Genomic DNA, 27,739 nt, shown 5'->3' on the forward strand with positions numbered 1-27,739 from the left:
CCGGGCTTGAACCTGCAGTAATTGCAGGCTTTGTGTTCTTAATAACAGGCTTTACCAGCCTGAGCTATTCCGGCCCTTTGTCTCCTCTCCTCTCCTCTCGTCTCCTATCCGATGGTTCACTTAACCAATGCTTAGCACATGGCACCAACACAACTGTAAATAAGCAAGAGCACTTTGCCACTCAGAAACGACGGCACAACCAGATCCTTTTAATACCCTTTCCCAAAACACAGATGGTGGAGCAATTGAGATTGCTGACCTTCCCCCCTGTCCCCCCTCCACATTCCAGGACACACAACGGTCATTGGAGTGAAGTAGGAGGCTTAGCCTGATCTCAACGATTTCATTCCTCGGCTAACATTCCAGCAGATGCCGATGTTTTGACGGCCCCACTTGGTTTGACTTCATTATTGATTCTGAATGATGTGGAGCCCGGGAATTCACTGGCAGTCTGTCCAGTGGGTTAAGCCAGCTATGGAGCGCTGAGGGTTCCTTCAACCTTTGATGTGGGATGAAAAAGAAACAGCTTTCTGCCTGAAGCAGAATTCATACACCAGCCCTGCTAACCCAGCCTTATACTATGGATGCAAGAGTGGAAGGAGAAGTTTTATGGGAAAGAAATCACTTTGGTTTCTGGTTGGGAAGGGAATACTCAGGAAGTCATCATACTTTCCATTCGTTTTTAAATCAGAAAATTTGGGCAAGGTATATTGGTGGAGAGTGGAAGATAAAGAACATCTATGCAATAGATGTTGCTGTGTGGATTATTTCTGTTCCAGATATCAGCCATTGCATTGCAACAGCCGTGGTGGCACAGTGGTTAGAATGCAGTATTGCAGGCTAACTCTGCCCATTGCCAGGAGTTCGATTCTCACCGGCTCAAGGTTGACTCAGCCTTCCATGATGGGTAAAATGAGGACCTAGATTGTTGGGGGCAATAGGCTGACTCTGTAAACCGCTTAGAGAGGGCTGGAAAGCACTGTGAAGCAGCATATACAGTAGTGGCCAAAATTGTGGAAACCTTTTGGGAAAAGTGTCTTTTCTAAAGCTAGCTAATAACACCACTTTTTTTTGAAGTAGTACCATAAAATTATATATCAATGGAAATATAATTTAATCAAGAATGTAATACAGTAACTTTTATGAAGGATTTGCTATTAGAAATAGCAGTTATGAAGAAGAAAAGTAAAATGATATATACAAAAATTATCACCATATCAGTTAATACTTAGTTGGGTAACCTTTAGCATGAATTATGGCCTTACAACATCTTCCATAGAGTGAACCAAGTCTTTGAGTTCTGCAGCTTTTATAATGTGAAATCAAGATTGAACGATTAACTGGGTTTTATTGCTGGGTCGCTTCTGACTAACAAGTTTCTTTAGTCAGCTCCATAGATTTTCAATTGGGTTAAAGCCCTGGGCTATTCCCAGGCCATTCCAGCAGTGGAATAGGATTATCTTGAAACTCCAAAAAATTAGTGGTGTTATTAGCCATCAAACCTCAAAAATACACTTTTCCCAGTTTCCACAATTTTGGCCACTACTGTAAGTCTAAGTGCTATTACAATTGCATTGTGTTGCGTTGCATTGCATTGCGTTGCGTTGCAATACATCCTGTCCTATCCCATCCCATCCCACTCTGAATTTTCTCCAGTGTATACAAAGAGGTATAAGAGGGCAGACAAGAGGAATAAAGATGATAAGGGATCTGGAGGCTAAACCATATAATGAATGATTGAGGGAAGGAACAAGGTATGTCTAATCTAACGAAGAGAAGGGCTAGGGCTGATGTGACAGCAGCCTTCCAGTACTTGAGGGTTGTCAAGTCCCTGAATTCCGATCATGATTCTGGGGATGCTCTGATGGTCGTTAAGTATGAGGACCAATTGCAGATCACTTTTTCCAGCGCCGTTGTAACTTTGATCGGTTGCTAAACAAATCGTAGTAATTTGAGGACTACCTATACCCCAGCAGGAAGAACCTGTGCAAAGTGGATGAGGTTAAACAGAAAAACTCACTTCCTTGTTGTCTGGCCCTCCGTTTTTAATCTCTCTTTCTGACTATCTGTTTCCCCCTGCAGAGATTTTTTTTCCTCCCACTGTGTAGTAAGAGGCTGCTGGAAAGGTTGGGCTTTTTTCCCTCTCCAAAAAGTTTGGTATGAACTTTGGCAAAAAGGATGTTAACCCATGAATTAAAGGTTACATGTGGTGACTCGTTTGCTGGGGAAGGGGGCAACGTATAACCGATTTATGTCATTGAAGGGAATATATTCAGAGTTCTGGCATCTCTACTCCCACGTAAATTAAATTGCGTGGTCAAGTTTTAGCTTGCAGTATTTTCCCACGAAAGAGCAGTGAACAGGGCAAAGATGGGGGTGGGGAGGGGGGAATAGCATCTCTTTCTTTCTTTCTTTCTTTCTTTCTTTCTTTCTTTCTTTCTTTCTTTCTTTCTTTCTTTCTTTCTTTCTTTCTTTCTAAGGCTCGAAACAAAAGGTTTAAATTTTTTATACATCCCTGATGATGGTTAGCTGAGGACATGGCAAAGAATCTGGAAAAATGCAAAAGGAATGTAGTGAGAAGCATTCAGAATTCAATTCCAGAAGAAGAAAAAAAGTAAAGTGAAGAAAAAGCAAGAGTTTTATTTATTTGCTTGGTCTTAAGTTTCGCTCTATAATAACCTGATTCCTGATATGGCTGATACCACAGCAAGCGCAGCAGCATCTGGAAAGGCCTCTGGTCCAAATAATTTCATCTTTTCCCATCTGGAAATGGCTGTTGGATAAGATTGGTAAGAAGGAACTCTCAAATTTCCTGAGTCTTTCCATCCCCTTGGAATTTCCTTCCTTCCTTCCTCCCTCTTTCCTTGGTTCTTTGCTCCCTCCCCTTTTTTCCCTCCTCTTCCTCCCTCCCTCCTTTCTTTCTTCCTTCCCTCCCTCCCTCCTTCCTTTCTTCCATCCTCCCTTCTTCTTTTCCTTTTTCCTTTCCTTCCTCCCTCCCTCCCTCCCTTCTTCTCTCCCTCCTTTCTTCCTCCCTTTTCTTCGTTCTTCATTCCTTTCCCCTTCCTCTTTCCCTCCCCTTCCTCCTTCCTTTCCTTCTTCCCTCCCTCCTTCCTTTCTTCCATCCCTCCCTCCCTCCTTCCTTTCCTTTTTCTTCCTTTCCTCCCTCCCTCCCTCCTTTTTCTTCCATCCCTTCCTTCTTTACTTTTTCTTCCTTTCCTCCCTCCCTCCCTTCCTTCGTTCTTCGCTTCCTCCCCCTTCCTCTTTCCCTCCTCTCCCTCCCTTTCTTCCTTTCCTCCCTCCCTCCCTCCTTTTGCTTCCTTCTTCCCTCCCTCCCCTTCCTTCCCTTCCTTCCTTTCTCCCTCCCTCTTTCCTTCCTTCGTTCTTTGTTCCATCCCCTTCCTCCTTCCGTCCCCTTCCTCCTTCCCTCCCTCCCTCCCTCCCTCCTTGCTTCCTTCCTTCCTTCCTTCCTTCCCTCCCTCCCTGCCGTTAACTTGTGGTGCTAAAGGAAAACATTCACACCCAAATGCCCAATCAAATGGATCACTAGTATAAATCTCTTTACAAACATTCATGTGCATCTAAGGCCCGGAGGTTCTCCCCGACTCCCCCAGCCCGTTCTTCAGATGAGGCTCCCTCAATGAAAAAAACAGCTGGCCTCCTTCCCGGTGCAGAAGATGATCTGCATTCAACAACTGCACTCAATTCTGGGAAACTGCTGCAGACCGAGGCCTGTTTTTGGCCATAGAAGTTTTTATTCCTTCCCTCTCCCAAAATAACGCGGCTGTGATGTTTTTCTGCAAATCTAACTTTAATATTTATTTATTCGTTAGATTTATAGTCTAGCGTTCCTCCAAGGCAGCGTATGCACCATTCCCTCCTTTCAGTTTCCTGCCCACCAACATTCCTCAGAAGTCAGGAGCAGAGCTGCTGGCCTAAAAATCACGGTGTGATCCCTGTGTCGGTCATAACTGCATGCCAGTTGCTAAACGTCTCAATTTTGATCCTGTGACTACAGCAGGGGTGTCAAACTCGATTTCATTGAAGGCCGCAGCATCAGGGTTGTGTTTCAACTTGGGGGTGGCAGGGGTGTGTGGCCAGCTCGACGTCACTCATAGAAGCTCCGTTTTCATCCATGGTGATCTCCTGCAGCCCTCTGCATTGTAGCCCTCCCGAGTTCCGTTTTCACTGGCAGAGGGCTGCAGGAGGCCATCGCAGCCGAAAACAGAGCCTGGCAAGGCCGCACACAGCCTCCCTGAACTCTGTTTTCAGTGGCAGCGGGTTGCAGGAGGCTATCGCAGCTGAAAACAGAGCCTGGCAAGGCCGCACACAGCCTCCCTGAACTCCGTTTTCACTGGCAGAGGGCTGCAGGAGGCCATCGCAGCCGAAAACAGAGCCTGGCAAGGCCGCACACAGCCTCCCTGAACTCCGTTTTCAGTGGCAGAGGGTTGCAGGAGGCTATCGCAGCTGAAAACGGAGCTTGGCCAGGCCACACACAGCTTCTCTTAACTCCATTTTCGTTGGCAGAGGGTTGCAGGAGGTCGTAGCGGCCAAAAACGGAACCAGGAGGACAGCATGTCGCCCTCCTGAGCTCTCTTTTCACTGACAAAGGCACCACGGGCTGGTCCTTTGCTGTTTCCAGGGTGGGCCTGAGGGCTGTATTTAAACACCCTATGGGTCGCATCTGGCCTGTGGGCCTTGAGTTTGACACCCCTGGACTACGGGGATGTTACAAGGGCTGTGTGAAAAATGGTCATCATTTTTTTCCAGTGCCGTCGTAACTTTGAACAGTCACTAAACAAATGATTGGCAAGTTGAGAACTGCCTTTCTATAATATAGTGAATGTATATAAATCACATAATAGTGTTCAATGTGTATGATCTTCTAGGGCTGCATCATTAGCTATTCAGGGCCGCAGGTGGCCTCTGGGCCTTGGGTTGGACATGCCTGCTTTAACCAATGGATTTTTGGAGGGCTTTTCGTACCTTCAACTCAGTCTTGACTTTCTAGCAATTGCTTGGAAAAATCCCTGCCATTTTCTTGGCAAGGTTTTCAAAAAATGGTTTGCCATTGCCTCCTTCCTAAGGCTAAGAGAAAGTGACTGGCCTAAGGTCTCCCAGCTGGTTTTGTGCCTAAGAGAAGACTAGAACTCACAGTTTCTAGCCTTGTGCCTTAATTACTACAACAATTTGCCTCTCTTTTAACAATTTAGGACTCTGATACTTATTTAAGGAACTATAACTCTTTCACATACCTATCCTAACATTAGGCTGAGCGCCAAAGAATTGAACTCTGGTGCTGGAGAAGACTCCTGCGAGTCCCTTGGACTGCAAGGCGATCAAACTGGTCAGTCCTAGAGGAGATCAACCCTGACTGCTCTGTAGAAGGCCAGATCCTGAAGATGAAACTCAAATACTCTGGCCACCTAATGAGAAGGAAGGACTCACTGGAGAAGAGCCGAATGCTGGGAAAGATTGAGGGCAAAAGAAGAAGGGGACGGCAAAGAATGAGGTGGCTGGATGGAGTCACCGAAGCAGTCGATGTGAGCTTAAATGGACTCCAGAGCAGGGGTCTCCAACCTTGGTCCCTTTTAAGACTTGTGGACTTCAACTCCCAGAGTTCCTCAGCCAGCTTTGCTGGCTGAGGGACTCTGGGAGTTGAAATCCACAAGTCTTATAGGGACCAAGGTTGGAGACCCCTGCTCCAGAGGATGGTAGAGGACAGGAAGGCCTGGAGGAACGTTGTCCATGGGATCGTGATGGGTCGGACCCGACTTCACAACTAATAACAACAACCTAACATTAGATGTTGTGGGATGGCCCTGATCATCTCATGGATTCTTCTCTAGAGATTCTTCTCTTAACACGATGGTCTAACTTTGGAAAGCCTTCCTCTGCCACCCTTGTTTGCTTTTATTTTTACTCTGGCATTCAAGATTTAAGCATCCTCTTCTAGCTGTGTCCAACTGGTCCTTATTTAAATACCTCCCTCTTATGCGTCTCTTCGTGTGTGATGGCTACTGCTATTTTAATCTTTCAAAGCTTTGGTTCTCTTCAGATCATTTTAGTGCTTTATCCCATCTATTTATGGACTGCCATCCATCCTGAAATTAAAAGATTAACAGAAGAGGAAATGTAAGGAGATGGGATCAATTGAAAATGATTATGGCATCACTCTCCCAAAGGTGTTTTTTCAAGAGGCAACTGGGTTTTCTTTGTTTTTCCTCGAAGACGTTTCCTTCTCATTCAAAATGCTTCTTCAGTTCAGTTCAGTTCTGAAGAAGCTTTTTGGATGAGAAGGAAAAACAAAGAAAGTCCAGTTGCCGCTTAAGAAAGCACCTTTGGGACAACCATGACCTGGATGGCTGAGAAACCCCATAAACATATGGCATCACTAATTACTTTAACCTGAAATAGTATGAGACAAGCTTTAAATAATCCTGTTGTAGTGGCCAATGGAAGTGGCCTTGAGGAAGATATATTCAACAATTGATCAATAAACAACAGTTTAGTCCCAAAAGTGAGAATGGGGTGAGGAAGAAACTCAATATTTCCCATTCTCGATTCTCTTTGTTATAAGAAGGGGAGAGAAGATTTGCTAAGTTTTCAAGATGTTACATTCTTATCAATAAAGTAGAATGCCAGTAAAATTTGGAGACTGACATGGACTACTTTGAAGGGTTTTTTACACATTCCCAAAGGTGCTTTTTCCAAAAGGAATCTGGCCTTTTTTCACCCCCTTTGAAAACATTTCGCTTCTCATCTAAGAAGCTTCTTCAGTTCATTGATGAGAAGCAAAACATTTTCAAAGGGGGTGGGAAAACCCCTCATAGAATATCCAGTTGCTTTTGGAAAAAGCACCTTAGGGCCTCTGGTGGCTCAGGCTGCTAAGACAGTCTGTTATTAACACAGCTGCTTGCAATTACTGCAGGTTCTAGTCCCATCAGGCCCAAGGTTGACTCAGTCTTCCATCCTTTATAAGGTAGGTAAAATGAGGACCCAGATTGTTGGGGGCAATAAGTTGACTTTGTATATAATATACAAATGGATGAAGACTATTGCTAACATAGTGTAAGCCGCCCTGAGTCTTCGGAGAAGGGCGGAATATAAATGCAAATTAAAAAAAAAACCTGGATGACTGAGAACCTTTGTAGACATTTTACACACTCATTGATTCCCTAAAAATAAAGCACATAAAGAAGAAACACCGATTAATTTGTAGGATTGTTGTTGTTTTTTTACTTTAGAAACCACGGGCTTCCAAATTATGAGATCAGCAATACAAGTGTATTTAAACTGTCTTTAAAAGAAAAAAGATAAACCGCTATTCCTAACCGAGCATTAAAAGACCTCAGGCAGGAACTGTAGCTGAGCTTCGACGAAATGAGAAACCTGCATCCCTGTATAAAAGTGCGACTTCATGATTATTATTTTTTTTTTTGAAAACCAGGTCTTTGTGATTTTAGGAGGCATCACTTTAGCATTTCCGAAATCGGGCTATTTGCTCACTTTCCCCTTGCAGCCCTTACAAATGCATGGTGAGCAGCTCAGTTGCGTGACATGGAACTTCAGGCTCACTGACCCGACCCACAAACGGGGTTTGTGTTCCTACACAGACGTACGCAACCTGGAATGTGTAAGTCCATCCAGAGCAATATTTTTTTCCACGATCAGATTTTTAGTTAAGGCAAAAAAACCCGCATGAGCCCCTTGGGAAGAAAGCCATCCAAACTATGTCTCCGTCGGCAACAGACCTTGGCTGATGAATTAAACAGCCAGCGTTGCAATCTTCATGGCAAATACTGATCAGCCTGCCTGCCCCCAGCCTCACTCTTGGGCAATGCCTAAAATCTGACGTAGCCAAGACAACACCGTTTCCTTGGGGTGCCGGATCAAATGATAGGACCTGTTTTCATAGGAATTTCCTGGGATAAGGAAATGCTCCCCCCCTAAAAAGCTCTTTTGAGGCTCCCAAAAGCCTGTCAGAAGACTCGCCTTGGCTTTCCAGTTTTGCATAGTTGAGTAGGTCAATGTGATCAAGCCTAGGCCAGCTCCTGTGTTTCCTGTCTATGCTGGGTGCCACCAATGCCGTTCTTGGCTGGCCGAGATCCAAGGATTTCGAATGGCCCGAATTTGGGAACTCTCTCTTTGTGCATTCATGAAAGTTATCCACCAAGGTGCCTGAGTGGGGCGTGCTATCCATATCGATAACTACGTGGCTGCCTCTAAGGGTGTCGTCCCTGGGCAGAACGCGGTTGCATCCAGGCAGGAAAGCCCACGACAGTCTCCGTACCTCCTCCTTCTCCTCTGGCAACCTACAACTGCTTTTCAACTCGTGGACACCCACCCGAGAAACGCTCTGCTTTTCGAGCAGACAGTTGTTCAGCTTAATGAGAGGCAAAGGCAGGGCGTTGACAGCTGTAGAGAGAACGGATTCTGCTCCGCGAGCGAAGGAGAAGGCTCCGTTCTCCGGCACGGCATTGCCGGAGTCCGAACGGATGCTCAAGAGAGACAGTGAGGGTGAGATGCTCTTGTGATGAAAGAATTGGGCCGTGGTTTGGAGCCTGCTGGAATTGCAGCTGTTGACCCATTTCTTCACGGGGCTGGAACAAGACTGGAAGCCGCTGGAAGAAAGGTCCACCTCGTAGTAGCCTTCTACACATTCAGCGTTGTCCCTGAGGGTGGAGGAGGTGGTCCTTCTCCTTTGAAAGTAATCGCTGGCGGGTTCCGGGTCCTGCGGGAAATTCAGGCCCATGGAATAGAGCTCCTGCTGCATCAACAAGCGAGTCTCCATGTCTCGGTTTTCGTACAGCATCGTATTAGCGCAGATGAAGATAAAGAGACCCACGCCCATGACGACCGGCCCAATGAGCTTCAATTTCTCACTGTGGATGATGGAGCGAGCTTGGGGAGAAACCTTCATTTCCTTCCTGATGTCTCCGGTGACATTGGAGCTCCCTGGCCTGCCGCTGCCGGACTTTGTACGGTGAGGCCAATATCCGATCACGGCAATGGTCATTCCCACCAAGACCACCGAGATCCCCACCATCACGAAGACTCCTGAGGGTGAGCGCATCCGAAGCTGTCCCTTCACCACCGTCTGCGGGGAGGGCTTGCGCCGAAACCTGCCCCTGTGCCACCGAGAAGGCGCGGAAGAGCCTGATGTTTTCTTCTCTGGCGTGTTGTGGGTCTTCATGGCTTCGGCAACTTCAGTTATATGGTCAGTTCCTCTTGGGTTGTCTATAAGTCATCTTAAGAAGAGAGAGAGAGAGAGAGAGAAGAAAAAGGGTTAATCAACCAGGAGGTAGAACATACAACATAGATCAGGGGTGTCAAACTCAAGTTCTGGGGGCCAGATCTGGCCCGCAGGGTGCTTAGATCTATAAATAGCAAAGGAGCAGCCCGCAGTGCCTCTGCCAGTGAATAATGGAGCTCCAAGGCCCTCCCGAGCTCCGTTTTCACTGGCAGAGGGTTGCAGGAAGTTGTCGCACCCAAAAACAGAGCTCGGGAGCCCGTTTTTACTGGCAGAGCCCTCGGGCCACCACAGGCGTCCTGGACACAAGCAACGCCAAGCTGGCCATGCCCACACTGGGCCCTGAGGTCAAACACAACCCTGATGCATCCCTCAATGAAATCAAGTTTGATACCCCTGACATAGACTGATAGGTTTCTGAGGGCTTTTAGTCCAATCCCTTGCCTAAATAAGGCATGAGACCTTATTCCATCCCGGACAGTATGAATGTAATTGGAAGGCTGTGATTCATCACGAAGGGATTATAAATACATATACTAACAGCGGCAAGGATTACGTTGGCTAAATACTGGGAAAATGAAAACACTCCGCCAGACAGAGAAGTGATTCGGAAAATTTTAGAATGTGCAGAAATGGATAGGTTAGCTTTTAAAATTAAAGATAAAGAAAACTCGGAATACTACCGGATGTGGAACAGTTTTTGTGAGTGGCTAGAGAAAATAGGTAGGAATTAGAGGGAAAAAAGACTATGAATGTCTGTATTAAAATAGAGACGGTTTTCAACTATAAGTATGATAATCTACAAAATGTAAATAGATATAAGAGAACCCAGTTTAAACTATTGGGTTATACTATTACAATTAAATCTACTACAAGTTTTATCATATTATAGTTACTGTTACTAGTTACTGTTATGAATTTATGTGTTAATATCTTTTTTTTTATTCTGGTCTTTGTTTGTGTAACTGACATACCCTGCATTCATACACTGTATTCAAAAATGCTTATAAATAAAATATATATAGACAAAGTTTAAAAACAAGGGGAAAAAAGGGCTGATAAAGACCTCCTAAGTCAATGATGGCTAACCTTTACTGGACCGAGTGCCCAAAGTGCATCCAAACCCCCAAAATGCAATGCGTGTGCTGCTCCCTGCATGCGGCCCATCCCCCTGCACATGCATGACAGAAACCCGAAGACCAGCTGGCTGGCAGGAGGCGCACGCACTTGTGCAGCACAGCTGAACTGTGGCAACGGCTCGTGTGCTATTAGAGAAGGCACTGCGTGCCACCTCATCATGGTCCTAAGCTTTCCTGCTCAACCGACAGATCCAACTCTAAGCTCTACTACTGACCCAAGATGGGTTTATACACAGAGAGGGTCTCATCTTGTACAACGTAGAACTTCAAGTACGTTGACAAGATACTAGAGGCACGTGTTCTTTGCATAACACAATAACTTCGTCACAAAAAGCTTCGGATCAGAGAAAAGGGATAGCTCAGCTCTAATCAACAACCAAACCCTTTTGGATAAAAATTTGGTGGATTTTACAAAATGTTTTGAAAAAGAAGATAAAGTTCCTGCCGCAATTTTTCTTGTTGGGAATTATTACGGATTGTACAGTAATTGAGACTAAATTGATTTTAAATCTAATAACTGCAGCAAGATTACTAATAGGACAATATTGGAAGAAAAAAGAAGTACCAACAATAGAAGAATGGATATTGAAAGTTGCCAATTTGGCTGAGATGGCGAAGATATCAGCCTTTTTGAAAGACAATACGCAAGAAAGATACTTAAAGGAATGGAAAAAATGGATTGACTATATTCAACGTAGATATCAGACTAAGAGTTATCAGACTGTTTTTGAATGATTATGATGTATTATTTTTGATTGCTTTTGGGGGAAGTTAGGAATTGATGATTGTAGGGGTATAATTAAGTTGGGACGAAAATTTTTTAGCAAATGTTTGTTTTATTTTTAACTATACCTTGTGCTCGTTCCGGGAAGTCGGGGGGGGGGGAGGGGGGTTGCGAAGGGAGGGGGGAGGAGGGGGGGAAAGGGGGAAAAAAATTTGTAAAACTTTTTGAATAAAAAAAAAACAAAAAAAACAACCAAACCCTTTTGTGAATTAAAAACAAAAGCTAGATTGAAACCCGAGTTTCGAATCCTGATCCTAACCTAACCCTTCTTGGCCAGCTCAGCTAGCCTAGAGGGGGAAATTGCTTTCTAGATTTGGTAATGAATTTATTCCAATAGTAAGACCCTTGCATACGTTATAAAGGTGTGAAACCATGTCCCCAAAAGCCCATTTACTAGTGTGTGTGTTGTCTTTGTGGCCTTCCACATGCTCTCTGCAGCCTTTGGAGACCAAAGCAATGGGCCAGTCTTGCCGTTTTTCCATTATCTCAGCCCTTTATATCTGTCCTAATTTTTTTAAAAGTGGGTCTGGTGATACCACGCAGGAGCTCAAGGTGAGTTGCAGACTGCCACATTGCTAGAAACATGATTTAAAGCTAATACGACAATGTATTGAGCATGCAAGTAAACCCAACATAAATTCTTTGTTTTCATTTAATCATTTTAAGGTATTATCTGTCTCTGGGAAAAGACATTAAGTGAACAAGCTTTAGAATGACAAATGTGTTCCTGTCCCAAACTGTCAAATTCTGACACCGGGAGGAATTATAGGAAGAAAGAGGAAGGGATTTTTAAAAGTTCAAAAACATGAATCCACCAACATCATGTAATCCCTAAAGATATAAATAAATTCAGAGGTAACTATAGCTCTACAGTAGTGGCCAAAATTGTGGAAACCTTTTGGGAAAAGTGTATTTTTTAAAACTATCTAATAACACCACTTTGTTTTGGAGTAGTACCATAAAATTATATATCAATGGAAATTTAATTTAATGAAGAATGTAATGCAATAATTTTTATGAAGGATTTGCTATTACAGTATCAGTTACAGTATAAAGAAGAAAAGTGAAATGTAGAAAAAATGAGATATACAAAAATGATCACCATGTCAGTTAATACTTACTTGGGCAACCCTTAGCATGAATTACAGCCTTACAACGTCTTCCCATAGAGTGAACCAAGTCTTTGAGTTCTGCAGCTGTTATAATGTGAAACCAAGATTGAATGATGGCTTCTATTAACTGGGTTTTATTGCTGGGTCGCTTCTGACTAACAAGTTTCTTTAGTCGGCTCCATAGATTTTCAATTGGGTTAAGGTCTGGGCTATTCCCAGGCCATTCCAGCAGTGGAATAGGATTGTCTTGAAACTCCAAAAAAAAAAAAAAAGTGGTGTTATTAGCCATCAAACCTCAAAAATACACTTTTCCCAAAAGGTTTCCACAATTTTGGCCACTACTGTACACACATGTACCAGATATTTCATAGACAGGCAATATCCTGACTCTGTAAATTGCTTGGAGAGGGCTGGAAAGTGGCTCACCAAGCTAATGCAGCCTGTTATTAACACACAGCTGCCTGCAATTACAATTACTGCAGGCTCGAATCCCACCAGGCCCAAGGTTGACTCAGCCTTCCATCCTTTATAAGGTAGGTAAAATGAGGACCCAGATTGTTGGGGGGGCAATAAGTTGACTTTGTATATAAATATACAAATAGGATGAGACTATTGCCTTATACAATGTAAGCTGCCCTGAGTCTTCGGAGAAGGGCGGGATATAAATTCAAATAAAAAAAAAAAGCATTGTGAAACGGTATATAAGTCTAAATGCTACTGCTACCAGTATTAATAAAATCAATGGGGAATCCAGATTTGCTTTACAAACCTTGTTACTAACTTAACCATCTGCAGTGGTTCACTTAACAACGGTGGCAAGAAAGGTCACAAAACGGGGCAAAACTCACTTAACAGATGCCTTGTTAGCAACAGAAATTTTGAGCTCCACTGTGGTCATATGTTGAGAACTACCTGTAGTGTGTTAATTTGCTATACGTCCTGCTGGCAGATGAAATTTTTTTTATCATTTCTGCAAAAAGTTATGATGGCATTGCAAACTGTTACGCGGTGCTGCCTCTGTTTCAACGTGATTCATGCTAATGTTTTATACCTTCTCAGCCATTATGGCAATAAAATAACATGACCCTTATTTTTGCTTATCAGCCTTGGTCCAACCTCTTGATTGTTTCTCTTGTCTACTACAATGTCTCTAACGCAGGCATCAACATCGCGCAGAAGAATTTTGGGAATGAGCTGTCTTTCTTCAACTATTCAAGAATTCAAAACTCTCAGCTAAAAAAAATAAAAAAATCCTAACACTCAAAGTTCTAAGATGTCAGTTTAAGAGTTTCATACTATGAAAATAATCTAGTCAGTCACTGTTCCTAAATAACCACTTGAGCAGCTTTGGTTCTTCGCCTCATGAAAAGAGAACTAGAAATATCGCACGATGCCTTACCAAAACGTAACTCATCTTACTTAAGGCTTACTTGGAGGCTCATGTTTCTAGCAATATAAGCAGACTGCAACTCACCTTGAGCTCCTGCCTTGTACCAGTGGTGGGATTCAAAATGTTTTACTACGGGTTCTGTGGGCATGGCTTGGTGGGCATGGGATGGCTTGGTGGGTGTGGCAGGGGAATGATACTGTAAAATCTCCATTCCCACCCCATTCCAGGGGAAGGTTACTGCAAAATCCCCATTTCCTCCCGATCAGCTGGGACTTGGGAGACAGAGAATAGATGGGGGCTGGGCCAGTCAGAATTTTTTCTACCGGTTCTCTGAACTACTCAGAATTTCTGCTACCGGTTCTCCAGAACTGGTCAGAACCTGCTGAAACCCACCTCTGCATCACACCCACTTTTTAAAAATTAGGACAGATTCAGTGGGCTGGTTTAGAAGTAATGAAGGCCAGTCCTAGAGAAACTGAAGCAGTGGTGGAATTCAATTTTATTTTACTACCAGTCCTGTGGGTGTGGCTTGGTGGGCGTGGCAGGGGAAGGATATTGCAAAATCTCCATTCCCATCCCACTCTGGGGTCAGCCAGCGGTGGTATTTGGCAGTTCTCTGAACTACTCAAAATTTCCGCTACTGGTTCTCCAGAACCTGTCAGAACCTGCTGAATAGCACTCCTGAACTGAAGGTCTACCCAAAGAGAAGACCTCACCTGGACTCCCCTAGATCACGTTTGCGAATGGAACAGGGGTCTTCAGTTCTACCTCTTTAAGAATGTCTGCAAGTCCAGCATTCAGGTTGTGATCCTTTAACCTACAGAGCTCAAGATGGTTTCAAATGCCTCTTGGAAGTAGGTCATCATGGTACCCATTTTAGACCTCACCTGGAAATCCAATGACTTTTCATCAAGGGAGATCTGGCTGACCTATTCAGTCCCTCCCCCCAAAAGCAAGCGCTACCTGGATAAGACTAGCGTAACTTGCTTGGTAGAGGTTGCCAAGTATGATAATGAAGTTTATACAGATCCTAATTTTAAAAGGAATGCAACCAAACCATTTGGGGATTCTATAAGAATTAATATCTCACCGGATGCCCTTCACATGCATTGGGATTGTAATTCCCTAGGAAATCTGGACAATGACATTCCAGCGGACTCAGGAAGACACAAGATAGAGAGACAGATTTGAAGAGAAAACAATTCAGGAAAATCACGTAGATATTTTTTTTTTAAGTGGCTCCGACTTTGAGGCAGATTTAACATGACAACGATTGCTAATATTCATTTATCTGGAATTAAATACAACTAAAAAAAGCAGAGCAAGACAGAACTTAACTCAGAGCCAGAGAAAGCTGCTATATGCAGAGTTCAAAATCATAATGTTATTATTAGAATTCTCAAAAAAAGTTACATAACCTTTCATAACCATGTGTCTGGTTTTTTGTTTAAAAAAAAGTTCTGGGACTATTACTGAAATGGACTGATTAAGTCTATATTTTGGCAGGAGATATTTGACCTTTCTAAATAAAAAGTTACTTATGGCACTTGCTTCCAAGGTCAACTTATGATTCAACTGTGAATTCTGTCCATCCCTATAAACTGTTCTGTGCTACCCCTTGGCATTTTAATTCAAAGAGCAGGGAGAGTCAGATTAGTGACAATTCAGAATGACAAATGCTACAGAAATGGAAACATTAGTGACATCCCAAAATATACTGAAAGCTGCTTGCCTGTGATTTTAATATTTAAGAATTCCGCAGGGTTTTTTTAAAAGTTCAGATAATGGAACTTTGGAAATCTTTCTCTACTAATAAAACATGCTACGTCTGTACAGATTTGTATATGTAGACTATCAGTCAATCAATCATCTATCTATATATGAATAGGATGAGTGCAAGCACTATTGAGAATTCCGGTTGACTTGGAAGTATCAGGAATCCATGTCTGTTCAAGCAATTAACAGTTCAGAAAAGGAACTCAGCCAAATGTTGCTGATCTCACAATGCCAACACCCTGCCGGGTCAGACACCTGTACAGATTTATCAACCATGACTTTGTCAACTTCCTTCTTAATGCCACTCAGTTAGTGGCAGCCTCCAATTTTTGTACTAACACAATTTTGCACTGTAGTCAAGAGCTGGAGCATTAGGGAAACATTGGAAACATTATCCCAAGAAGCTTTCATTACTATATAGGACAGGGGTGTCAAACTCAAGGCCCGCAAGCCAGATCCGGCCCACGAGATGCTTAGATCTGGCCACCCTGGAAACATTGGAAGGATCGGCCCGTAGTGCCTCTGCCAGCAAAAACAGAGCTTGGGAGGACCGCGCATGGCCCTCCCAGGCTCCGTTTTCGGCCGTCAAGACCTCCTGCAGCCCTCTCCTGCAGCCCTCTGCCAGCAAAAATGGAACCCAGGGAGGCTGTCACTGCTGAAAATGGAGCCATGGCGGGCCTCATGTGGCCTCCCCGGTCTCAGTTTTTGCTGGTAGAGGGTTGCAGGAGGCTGTCACGGCCGAAAACAACCTTGATGAGTGACATCAATCTGGTCACGCCCCCCTGGCCACACCCATCCCGGCCATGCCCATCCCGGCCACGCCCCTGGCCCAGGGATGAAATCTACTTACCTTCCTTACCAGCTCGGAAGTCCACAGGCCGCCTGTGCACGCCGCCTGTGCACGCAAAACCTTCTACGCATGCACAGAAGGTAAAAAACACATTACTTCCCGGTTAAAACCAAGAAGTAATGACACCTGGGTGCCACCGGGGTTCAGTGACCGCTACCAGATCGCCGAACCACTGGCCATGATCACTACCGGATCGCGAGATCCGGTAAGAACTGGGAGCATTTCATTCCTGCCCTCCTGAGGTCAAACACAACCTTGATGCGGCCCTCAATGAAATTAAGTTTGACACCTCTGATATAGGAGCTCTATATCCAGAAGGGAAGCTAAAAATTACAGGTAGTCCTTGACGTATGACAACAGTTGAGCTCAAAATGTATGTTGCTGAGCAAGGCCACTGTTAACTGAATTGTGCCTCATTTTATGAACTTTCCTTTGCCACAGCTGTTAAGTGAATCACTGCGGTTGTTACGGTGAATCATGTGGTCATTCAGCGAATCTAGCTTCCCCATTGACTTTGCTTGTCAGAAGTGGGCTGGGGAGGTTAGCAATGGTGATCACACCTTCCAGGACAGCACAATTGTCATGAATACCTGCCAATTGCCAAGTGCCTGAATTTTGATCATGTGACCATGCTGTAACAGTCGTAAGTGGAAAACCAGTAATACGTCACTTTTTCAGTGCCACTGTAGCTTTGAATTGTCACTAACATGAATGGTTGCACAGCAAGGACTACCTGAAGTCTGTGTTCTGTTTATTTATTTTTTTAATTTGCATTTATATCCCACCCTTCTCCGAAGACTCAGGGCGGCTTACACTATGTCAAGCAATAGTCTTCATCCATTTGTATATTATATACAAAGTCAACTTTTATTGCCCCCAACAATCTGGGTCCTCATTTTACCTACCTTATAAAGGATGGAAGGCTGAGTCAACCTTGGGCCTGGTGGGGCTTGAACTTGCAGTAATTGCAAGCAGCTGCTGTTAATAACAGACTGTCTTACCAGTCTGAGCCACAGAGGCCCTCAATAATCATGAAATAGAGACTCCCATTCTCTGCCCACCGCCCCCCCAGCTGACATTTCTGGTGTAAGGTTGAACTTTTCTTGTTTCTTCCAATTTTTTTTACGGCAATTGCCTGACTAAAAATCTGCGAAAGCTTTTAGGTCATTTGGGTTCCTTCTTTAAAAAAAAACAAAAAAAAAAAAAAATCAGGTCAGGATTTATTCATTTTTATTTTTAATCCCCCCGTCAGGATGGCTAGTGGCTTCTTATTTTTTAAATTTACTGTATGCCTGCCATTAATTTCTCCTGGAGCACAAACGTGTTTTCAGAGACAGGCATGGGAAACAGACGTAGTTTTAATTTTTGCAAAATGGGACATGATGAATTGATCAACTGACCAGGCATTGCATCCGCCCTTGTACCAGATGCACCGGGTTTAACACAACATCATGTTTCCACGCTCTTCAAACCCACTCGTTGCAAAAAATGGATAGGTCAAAGACTTGCTGCAATAAAGTTGCAAATTCCCTAAAGCTCATGATCTTATAACTGGTGCTAATTAGGAGAGCTATTAATGGGACAGACCCATGTTGTTTGCATGAAATGTTCCAAATCAGGAACTGGATTAATCAGCTTCTAGCAATCTCTGGAAACCGTTTCCTGACTGCTTCCAACGCTGCCAGTTTTATGCTATTATAAGACCTAATTTCTTGCTCCGAGTGAAGAACTCGCGCATCCCGCATTAAGTACTGACTAGCCTCTGCTCAAACGACAGCCACACACATCCCACTCAAATCACAAAATCAGCCTTCTTGGCAAGCTCCTTAGGCTGGCAAAATATTATTCCAAACATTAAATGTTCCCCAAAAGAAGGTCATTCTTGGTGCCAGAAGAAAGCTAGCCTTTATTTTCCTTTTCTTCAAACTATGTTCAGATAAGCAAGGTACAGAAATTCCACCAAGTCATGGTTTGTGACTTGCTGCATAAGACACAACTGGCTGGGATCAAAGCAGGGGGTGAAATGCTACCGGTTCGGGCGAACCTGTAGTAATACAAACTACTGGTTCATCCAAACCAGTATTTCCAACGATCAGCTGTGCTGCACGATTTATATTCACTAGAAAGCAAGAAATCCTGCTTTCTAGCAAATATAAATCATGTGGCACAGCTGTTCTCCCCCCTTGCTGTTCTACTTACCTTCTTAAGCCTCCTTTTTCCACGCGAAGCGTGCATTTGGCGCGCACTACATGTGCACAGGCAGTGAACTGGTGGCAAACCTCGGAGGATTTCACCACTGGATCAGATAATATGCGAGGCCACATATAGGTAAACCCTCCTGCAGCCTACTACAATGTCTGGACTAGAAAGACAATTGTTAACATTTTGCTCCATTTTATTAAATGGAGGTGTGGCTCAGGCTGTAAGAAGCCTGTTATTAAAACACAGCTGCCTGCAATTACTGCAGGTTCTAGTCCCACCAGGTTCAAGGTTGACTCAGCCTTCCATCCTTTATTAAGGTAGGTAAAATGAGGACCCAGATTGTTGGGGGCAATAAAAGTTGACTTTGTAAATATACAAATAGAATGAGACTATTGCCTTACACACTGTAAGCCGCCCTGAGTCTTCGGAGAAGGGCGGGATATAAATGTAAATAATAAAAATAATAAATAATTAACTTTCTTGCTGTGGTTGATAAGTGAATCACTGCAGCTGTTAAGTTAGTAATTTGATTGTAAAGCAAATCTGGCTTCCCCATTGACTTTGCCTGTCAGAAGGTCACAAGAGACAGTGCAACTGTCATAAGTACAAGCCAGTTGCCAAGTGTCCAATGAGATCAGATGACCGTTTTAACTTTGAACGGTCACTAAACGAATGGTTATAAGACAAGGACTCCCTGTAATCACTCTCTGAAACTACTTTTAACAGTTGAACCAAGCTGGACAATGGCTATACTTGGGTCCTTTCTGGAGAGCTGAGAGCTGAGGGGCAGCAGTGTAGAGTGGATAACGCCATAGCTTGCATGGGCATACAGCTGGGATTTTTCCTTTTTCCACTGGGAAGGGAACGTGAATTTTTTATAACTCTGTTATTAGGACTATTTTTAGATTAAACACTCCTGGGAAACTACTGACTTTCCCACTGCAAAAGGATGGAAAATGTCGGCACTGACATTCTGTAGTTGTGACTGGAGAGTTTTGGGGCAGGGGCACAGAAGGCGATCTGAGCCCTTCTATTGATACATGAAGACCACAAAATTTCACCCAAGCTGTTGGAATTCAACTCTGCATGGATCAGATTTATGTGCCTATAAGCCTACTAATCACCGGGCGCAACGCTAAAGAGAGGTAGCAATGTGTAACATGCGGTGGTGGGATCCTTCCAGTTTAACAACTGGTTCGGTAATCGCATGCTTTGCGTGTGCGCGCTTTGCACGTGCCCGCACCAGATGCACGTTGCGTGTGTGTGCGCAGTTCAACAAAAAAAATCGCCTTTCGCGTTAGTGCTAGGGAATTAAAACAGCTGAGGTGCAGCAATCTGCTCTGCCGTGCTAATCAGCTGCAAAGATAAAGGTAAGTAAAACACAGGGGCAGGCAAGCGGGCCCAGCTGAATGTTGGAGGGAACCAGTTCATTCCCAGCTGATCATCAGAGCTACTGGTTCATACGAACCGGTCCAAACCAGTAGAATTCCACCCCTGATAACATGCCTCCCATTGGTTAGAGCTGTGTTTCTCAACCTTGGCCACTTGAAGATGTGTTAGCGTTCAACTCCAGGAATTCCCCTCCTGGGAATTTTAACCCCATTGTGTCAATCAAGTGTAAGCAATGGTAGAATTTATTGGAGGACATAACTCAGCTTCCCAACTTCTAAAGGACTACAGGAAGCTAGCCAGCAATATATTAACGTGGCTGGCTGGGGAATTCTGGGAGTTGAAGTCCGCACATTTTCAAATGGATGAGATTGAGAAATACTGGGCTAGAGTGATATTCTCAGGTCTTTCATTGGTGAAACACTGTACTTTCAGCACGTTTAGCCAAATTCCTCCCACCACCAGCCCTCCGACAAACATATAAAAAAAATAGCCCTGCAGGTCTTCAAGGAGTCTCTACTTTAACGGGCTGCCACAAAGAACAGGCGTTAACCTATTCTCCAAAGCACCTGAAGGCAGGACAAGAAGCAATGGATGGAAATGAATCAAGGAGAGAATCAACCTAAGAACTAAGGAGAAATTTCCTGGTGGTGAGAACAATGGAACGGCTTGCCTTCGGAAGTTGTGGGTGCTCCATCACTGGAGGCTTTTAAGAAGAAATTGGGCAGCCATTTGTCTGAAATGGCATAGAGCAGTGGTTCTCAACCTTTATAGCGCTGTGACCCCTTTAATACAATTCCCCACGATGTGGCGACCCCAACTATAAAATTATTTTCGTTTCGAATTTATCGCGCCTGAAGCTAGCAATTTGAACTACTTGCGATTGCCTTGAGGCATTAAAGCGGAGACTCCTCCCCTATTATGTTTATCGCGTCTGAAGCCAGATTAGGCTAGCGATTGGGAGTGATTGCAGCTGGCTTGAGAGGGAGACATCAGAGCAAAGATTTCTCTCTTTTTTAATTCATCGCGCCTGAAGCCGAATTCGGCTAGCGATTTGAAGAGCCTGCAGCTGGCTTGTGGAGTCAACCATTGGAGCGTGATTCTTCGACTCGCAAGTATACTTCCCATATTTCCGATGGTCTTAGGCGACCCCTGGCAAATTGTCATTCGACCTCCAACGGGGTCCCAACCCACAGGTTGAGAACCGCTGGCATAGAGTCTCCTGCTTGAGCCAAGGGTTGAGCTAAAAGATCTCCAAAGTCCTTTCCAACTTGGTTATTCACTCTGCCCCCAAAGTAACCAGGCTAAGCAATTGGGGGGGGGAGGCGCTAAACTAACTTCCAGATCCATACTCCCATGTCACATCATTTGCCTCCCAAAACAGGAAACTTTATTTGTAGAAGTCTTTGGCAACAGCTTTTTGGGGTCACCAGAATATCCTTTTTTTTTCTTCTTCGCTAGTCTGTCTGGAAAATTCCTCCTCTGCATTGCTGCATTATTCTTGTGTTTTAAGATTAAACATTGGAGGGGGGGGGGTGGAGGGGGGGAGAAGGAACAGCCAAACAACACTGCTTTCCCTGCATGTGACTCACAAGGGCCCCCTTCATATATATCTGCATTACATAGTGCAGATTGTCCTCGGTTACTGGATTCTTTGCTTACAAGATCTTTTTCTGTTTTGTTTTTTTTAATGCTTGCTCAGCGCAGCTTCTGCTTTTCTGTTTAGCATTAATACTCAGGCTTAGGAGTCAACTTTAAAATGACTAAAATGCTTCATGATGCCGTCTATATCTGTAGCGGGAGTGACACATTTTGCTGTGAAAATACAGAGGAAGCCAAGTACATGAAGAACCAGCCTAATGGGAAAATAATTTGGATCTAACTTTTTTCCCCCTGCCAGGCTAACTTTCTGCATGCAAGGTCTGGGAAGGGTAAAAGATTGCTCCTTTCCTTCAGCAGGTACAAGCCACCAGCTTCTGTCTAGAAATCAACCAACATCCAAGATTGTCCATTTCAGCACAAATCTCTAATTCACCCTTATTTGTCTTTGCTGTATTACAATGTAATTATTGTAATGCTCTCTACATGGGGCTCCCCTTGAGGTGCACCCGGAGGCTGCAGTTAGTCCAGAATGCAGCTGCGCGGGTGATAGAGGGAGCTCCGTGTAGCTCCCGTGTAACACCGCTCCTGCGCAGACTGCACTGGCTGCCTGTGGCCTTTCGGGTGCACTTTAAGGTTTTGGTTACAACCTTTAAAGCGCTCCATGGCTTAGGGCCTGGGTACTTACGGGACCGCCTGCTGTTACCTTATGCCTCCCACCGACCCGTGCGCTCTCACAGAGAGGGACTTCTCAGGGTGCCGTCCGCCAAGCAATGTCGGCTGGCGGCCCCCAGGGGAAGATCTTTCTCTGTGGGGGCTCCCACCCTCTGGAACGAACTTCCCCCGGGTTTACGCCAAATACCTGACCTTTGGACCTTCCGCCGCGAATTGAAAACACATCTATTTATTCGCGCGGGGCTGGCCTAAATTTTATTGGTTTTAAATTTATTACTAATTTTAATGGGGTTTTTAGTTTTATATGGCCACCTTTATAATAAGTTTTTTAATTTGTATTTTAAATTGTATATTTTTGTATTGTTTTGTTTTTATCTTGGCTGTACACCGCCCTGAGTCCTTCGGGAGAAGGGCGGTATAAAAATTGAATAAATAATAATAAATAAAAATAATAATAATGCTCCCAGTGCTACTTAATGGTGGATAATCAGCAACATTTAGAGATTACAGGGTTACTATCAGATCAACAGCACCTTTTTTGGGATAGGTGTGTGTGAACGAAGCATAAAATGTTAAAAGCAGTATATTTCCCCACCCCCCAAATTAAAGCGTAATTTTCTATTTTGGAGGAAGCAGATGCTCCAAGAAAATAAAGATGGCAGAAGCAGAGATGATTTCTAATAAAGCCAGGTTGTGCTTTGTGCACAACGGAAGCTGGGTCTACCTTGATTGGCCTGCGCCAGCTCTTATAAATTTGCACCAGTTCAAAACCTTTTAAATGGACATAGGCTTCCAATGTCTTGTGCTTATTCCTTTAACACAGTGGTGAAATCCAATTTTTTTTACTACCGGTTCGGTGGCCGTGGCTTGGTGGGCGTGGTGTGGCTTGCTGGGCATGGCAGTGGAAGGATACTGCAAAATCTCTATTCCCACCCGACTCTGGGGCAAGCCAGAGGTGGTATTTGCTGGTTCTCCAAACTACTCAAAGTTTCCGCTACCGGTTCTCCAGAACCTGTCAGAACCTGCTGGATTTCACCCCTGCTTTGACGGTAACACTAGCAAACATATCTCAAGTTCTCAAAGTAGTAAACAACATTGTGGCATCCATCTTTTCTTCTTGGTAGCTTCTTGATTAGCCTATTGTTCATCGTTTGATTGCTCTCAGCAACATCTCCACCAACTGACAGACTAAGCTACTGCATATAAACAAGACAGCAAACCCCATTGCCGTCTAGCACTGAAGATGTTACCTAGTTCGGTAATGAAATGTCCGCAAGAAAACAGCTAAGCTCAAAGAGCACTAAAGGACCTCACAATTCAGCCCTGAGCTATATATTTTCTCCTCTATTGAACCCAAATCCATTTCATTCAAAACGTGGTTCATTTCATTGCTATTAAATCATGCAGGATTTTAACATAACTGTACTTTTACTACCGGTAACGTTTTCTCTTTTTCCCCCCTACTTGTTCTTTCCTGTTTGTGATCTTATTTTTTTTTTATAAACCACTTTGGGAAAGGTTGTGTTGTGTCTTGTCCGCTCTCACAGCAGCCGGGGCCTTCTTATCTGCTCCTGAACACGGAGGAATGTATGCCTCCCGGCCCCAGTCCTGGCTCCATGCCCAGACAAGCTGAAGAGGTGGGGGCACCTCCCGGTCCCAGCCCTGGCTCCATGCCCAAGCAGGCTGCAGAGGAGGGAGCATCCCCCGGCCCCAGCCCTGGCTCCATGCCCAGGCAAACGGAGCAGCTAGACCCCTCCCCCTCCTCCACAGCATGTGAGCCTGAGGAAAGTTTATTTCCAACAGCTGCAGACTGGAGTGACCCTCGCATCCGAAGACTGGATAGGCGGAGGCAACAGAAGGAAGGGAGGGGCAGGCCTTAATGAGTGCTGAGTCATGGAGCCACACCCCATGGCCTATATAAAGGATCTGCTTTCTGGCAGTCTCTGAGTCAGGCAAAGTCGAACTTATCTTGCTGAAGTCACTTACTGGTCTCCTGCCTGATCTGAGGACTTTGCTAGGACTTTGGGCAGAGCTGCAGAAGCAAGCCTGATTCGGATTTCCCTGACCCGGCCGTCAGCGGAGGAGTGGGACACGACAGATTTTATAAAAGAAGGTCTGTCTACAAATATTTTAAATAAAAAGAAGTAAAATGCAGTCTTGAAACTGGACCTTTCTTGATTGTTTTCATGGGTTTCAGGTATGTCCATGTATTAAATTTGTTGCCCAACACAATGAAACAACTCTTGGTGGCATATAATCACCCACTCTCTGAGCCTGGTTGTTTGTTTGCTCACATTTCATTATCCCATTAGGTAAAATCTTTCTATACTTTAGCCCGGAGCTACATATATTCTTTTTCTATTCTCATTAATGCATATGGTACAGCATTATATTAATAAAGTAAAGGTCAAACTTGAAAAAGAATATATATAATATACATAATATATTATATAATATATTATATATTATATATAACCGGGGTGTGCGGGGGAAGCTAAACATTAATCCCAAGCAATAAAGGAAATCAATGGCAATCATCAAAATTCCAGCTCTCTTCTGTTTTCAGAACGTATTAATAAGTGGGAGTTGATCATAACTTGAAGGATGATGTTCTAGAAATTTGCACTGTAACTAAAAAGCAGCAGCACCATTTCTCCATCCCCTTTATTGCAGTTAAGGGGTGGGTGGGTAGCAGACTATTAAAAGTTTCTCCAGGGACTTTCATGTCAAGTTAAGACAAAACTGGTGGGAGAAGATAGTGTTGAAGCTAAGCCATGTAGGTTTTTAAAGGTCATACCAGGCGAATTGCATTTTTTTTTTGCCTTTATATAATATAGTTTCATTTTCATGGCAATATTCCATTCCAAACATTCAGCAATGCAGGGACCCACATCGCACATTTTCCCCCCAACAAAATGCAGCAGCAAACTTGGCTGCTTCCAAGCTAAGTTTGGTAAACCTTCCTCCTTCTCTTGAAATTCAGTGTTGCTCCTGCTATTAAGATGATTCTTAACCCGTATATCTTATCTACTTTAAGCAATAATCCTAAGAACACGAGGAGCTAAATCCTATTCAATTCGCTCCAAAGTACACCCAGGATGAAGCTGTCAATTTCATGTATTAATTTCAAGTTTTGCAGAGAAATGCTCTGGTGCAATTTTGGATGTTTCCCAAGTTGAACTTGATATTTATAAGCCCCATTAAAAAGACATTTGCCGAAGCAGTAGATCATACACAGAAAGAAAATGAGAAAACTAGTCTAAATACAAGACAGGAGACACACTTAACAATTTTTAAAAAAAATGCATCACTTCTGCTCTCCTAAATTGCCCTTTTTTGGAACACGTTGAGGAGAAATTCATGAGTTGCAGGACACCTCCTCCAGCCTGCCCCCAATCCCATCTAACACACCGGTCAGCCCCACAAGATAGACCAGATAGGAAAAGAACTTTATGGAAGACTAAATCTACTTTTATTCAGATTGGCAACTACAGTAGTAGTCCTAGGGCGGTGATGGCTAACCTTTTTGCCATCACATGCCATGAGGGGGAGGGGGGGGTCAAGCACACCTGTGCCCACACCCATAATTCTATGCATCCCACCCCCGCGCATGCATGCGCGACACCCCCCACACTCCTGGCACGCGATGGCCCGGTAGGCCCATTTCTCTCTCGCACTTGGCTCCTTTCTAGGAGTCTCTCTGTGTGTGTGTGCCAAAATGGCTTCCCCACCCCCAAAGGGCCTCAGGAGGCCAGAAACAGGCCATTTTTCAGCCTCTGGAGGACCTCCGGGGTGGGGGGAAGGCCATTTTCACCCAGACTCTTAGAATGGCTCTGGAGCCAGGTGTGAGAGAAAAACGGGCTTCCCCACCCCGACCTCCCGATGGCCTCCGGAGGCAGGAAACAGCCTGTTTATCTACTTCTGGTGGGCCCAGAAGGCCCGAAAATTAGCTGGCTGGCGTGCACATGTGCGTCCGGAGCTGAGCTCGCATGCCCACTGATATGGCTATGCATGCCGCCTGTGGCACGCGTGCCATAGGTTCGCCATCACGGTCCTATGGAGTCTGCACATCACGAATGTAAATTGTGACGGTCATAAAGTTGCCGTTACGGGACTGATCCAAATGTATGATCTTTGTTTTTGTGGCGTGAATCACCATGTTTGTTAAGCGAATCTGGTCGATAAGCAAATCCACTGTTCACTCTGAGGTGTTTTTTGCTGAAAACCGAAAGTAAACGCCAGCTTTCAGCAAAAATGTCATAAACCATGGCCAAGGGACAGTGCCAACAGCTGTAAATGTCGTCAGCTGTTGAGCACCCAAAATGTATGATTGCAAAGTGGGGGTGGTGTAGAAGTGGCCGTCAGAACTTCAGGACCAGACCGTAAGTGCCTTTTGGGAGGGTCTGTCGTAACTTTGAACGGTTGCTAAGTGACCAGTCGGAAGTGAAGGACTGCCGGTAGACAGAATCTTGCCAGTTTGATTGTGCTTTACTTTCTCATTATATTGCAGCAAATCAGGGAGGCAACGTTCTCAGGTGCTTTTGAATGAGAGCTTGCTGCTCCTGCTTTTAACAGAATAGCAAGAGTTGGAAGGGACCTTGGAGGTCTTCTAGTCCAACCCCCTGCTCAGACAGGAAACCCTATACCATTTTAGACAAATACTTGTCCAATCTCTTCTTAAAAACTTCCACAACTCGGAGCACCCACAACTTCTGGAGGCTAGTTGTTCCGCTGATTAATTGTTAGGAAATTTCTTTCCTAATTAATTTTAGGAAATTTCTCGTTTAGTTGCTTCTCTCTTTGATTAGTTTCCATCCATTGCTTCTTGCCCTGCCTAGCGAACAGTCCCTGCGTATCTCCAGTGAAGTCATCTTTTTTTACTCTCGTCAATGCCCCGTTTTACCATCCTGAGAAAATCTCACTGCTACATTTACACACTGATGTGGCTTTCAACAGGATCCGTCGCCCCTCCTTTAAAACTCCATTGTGGCCCTTCTGTTAAGTAGTGACCACTCCATGCCTTTAATGAGATGGCTGAATTCGCCCATTTTCGGTTTGCAATACAGGTAGTCCTCGACTTACCCTACCACAACCGAGCCCAAAATTTCTGGGTTTTTTTTTTGTTTACATTTATATCCCGCCCTTCTCCGAAGACTCAGGGTGGCTTACAGTGTATAAGGCAATAGTCTCATTCTATTTGTATATTTACAAGTCAGCTTATTGCCCCCCCCCAACAATCTGGGTCCTCATTTTACCTACCTTATAAAGGATGGAAGGCTGAGTCAACCTTGGACCTGGTGGGACTAGAACCTGCAGTAATTGCAGGCAGCTGTGTTTTAATAACAGGCTTCTTACAGCCTGAGCCACACCGCGTTGCTAAGTGAGACTGTCGTTAAGTAAATTTTGCCCCTTTCTTGCCACAATTGGTAAGGGAATCGCTGCACTTGTTAAATTAGCAACACAGTTGTTAAGTGAATTGGGTGGGCTTTCCCACTGACTTTGCTTGTCAGAAGGTCGCAAAACCTGGGACCATGTGACCCCAGGACACTGCAACTGTCATAAATATGAATGAG

The 27,739-nt window shown here is 44.3% G+C and overlaps 1 protein-coding gene across 3 annotated transcripts in view; it reads right to left on the reverse strand.

Annotated features, from left to right (window-relative positions):
• Nucleotides 1-286: 286 nt before the first annotated feature.
• The window catches only part of TMEM200B (transmembrane protein 200B), a 46,327-nt gene continuing 18,874 nt past the window's right edge, over nucleotides 287-27,739 (reverse strand). Inside the window, exons 3-5 of one of the 3 annotated variants that reach the window (XM_058195293.1) lie at nucleotides 7,993-9,237; nucleotides 2,680-2,773; nucleotides 287-499 (exon numbers count right to left, since the gene is read on the reverse strand). In XM_058195293.1, the coding sequence (XP_058051276.1) occupies nucleotides 355-499; nucleotides 2,680-2,773; nucleotides 7,993-9,237 (1,484 nt within the window). In that variant the 3' untranslated portion in view covers nucleotides 287-354. Of the gene's footprint in view, nucleotides 500-2,679; nucleotides 2,774-5,737; nucleotides 9,249-27,739 lie in introns of those variants that run through there. The other 2 variants (XM_058195294.1, XM_058195295.1) reach the window with 2 other exon arrangements.

This window comes from Ahaetulla prasina, chromosome 10 (genome assembly GCF_028640845.1).
Source record: "Ahaetulla prasina isolate Xishuangbanna chromosome 10, ASM2864084v1, whole genome shotgun sequence".
Lineage (NCBI taxonomy): Eukaryota > Metazoa > Chordata > Lepidosauria > Squamata > Colubridae > Ahaetulla > Ahaetulla prasina.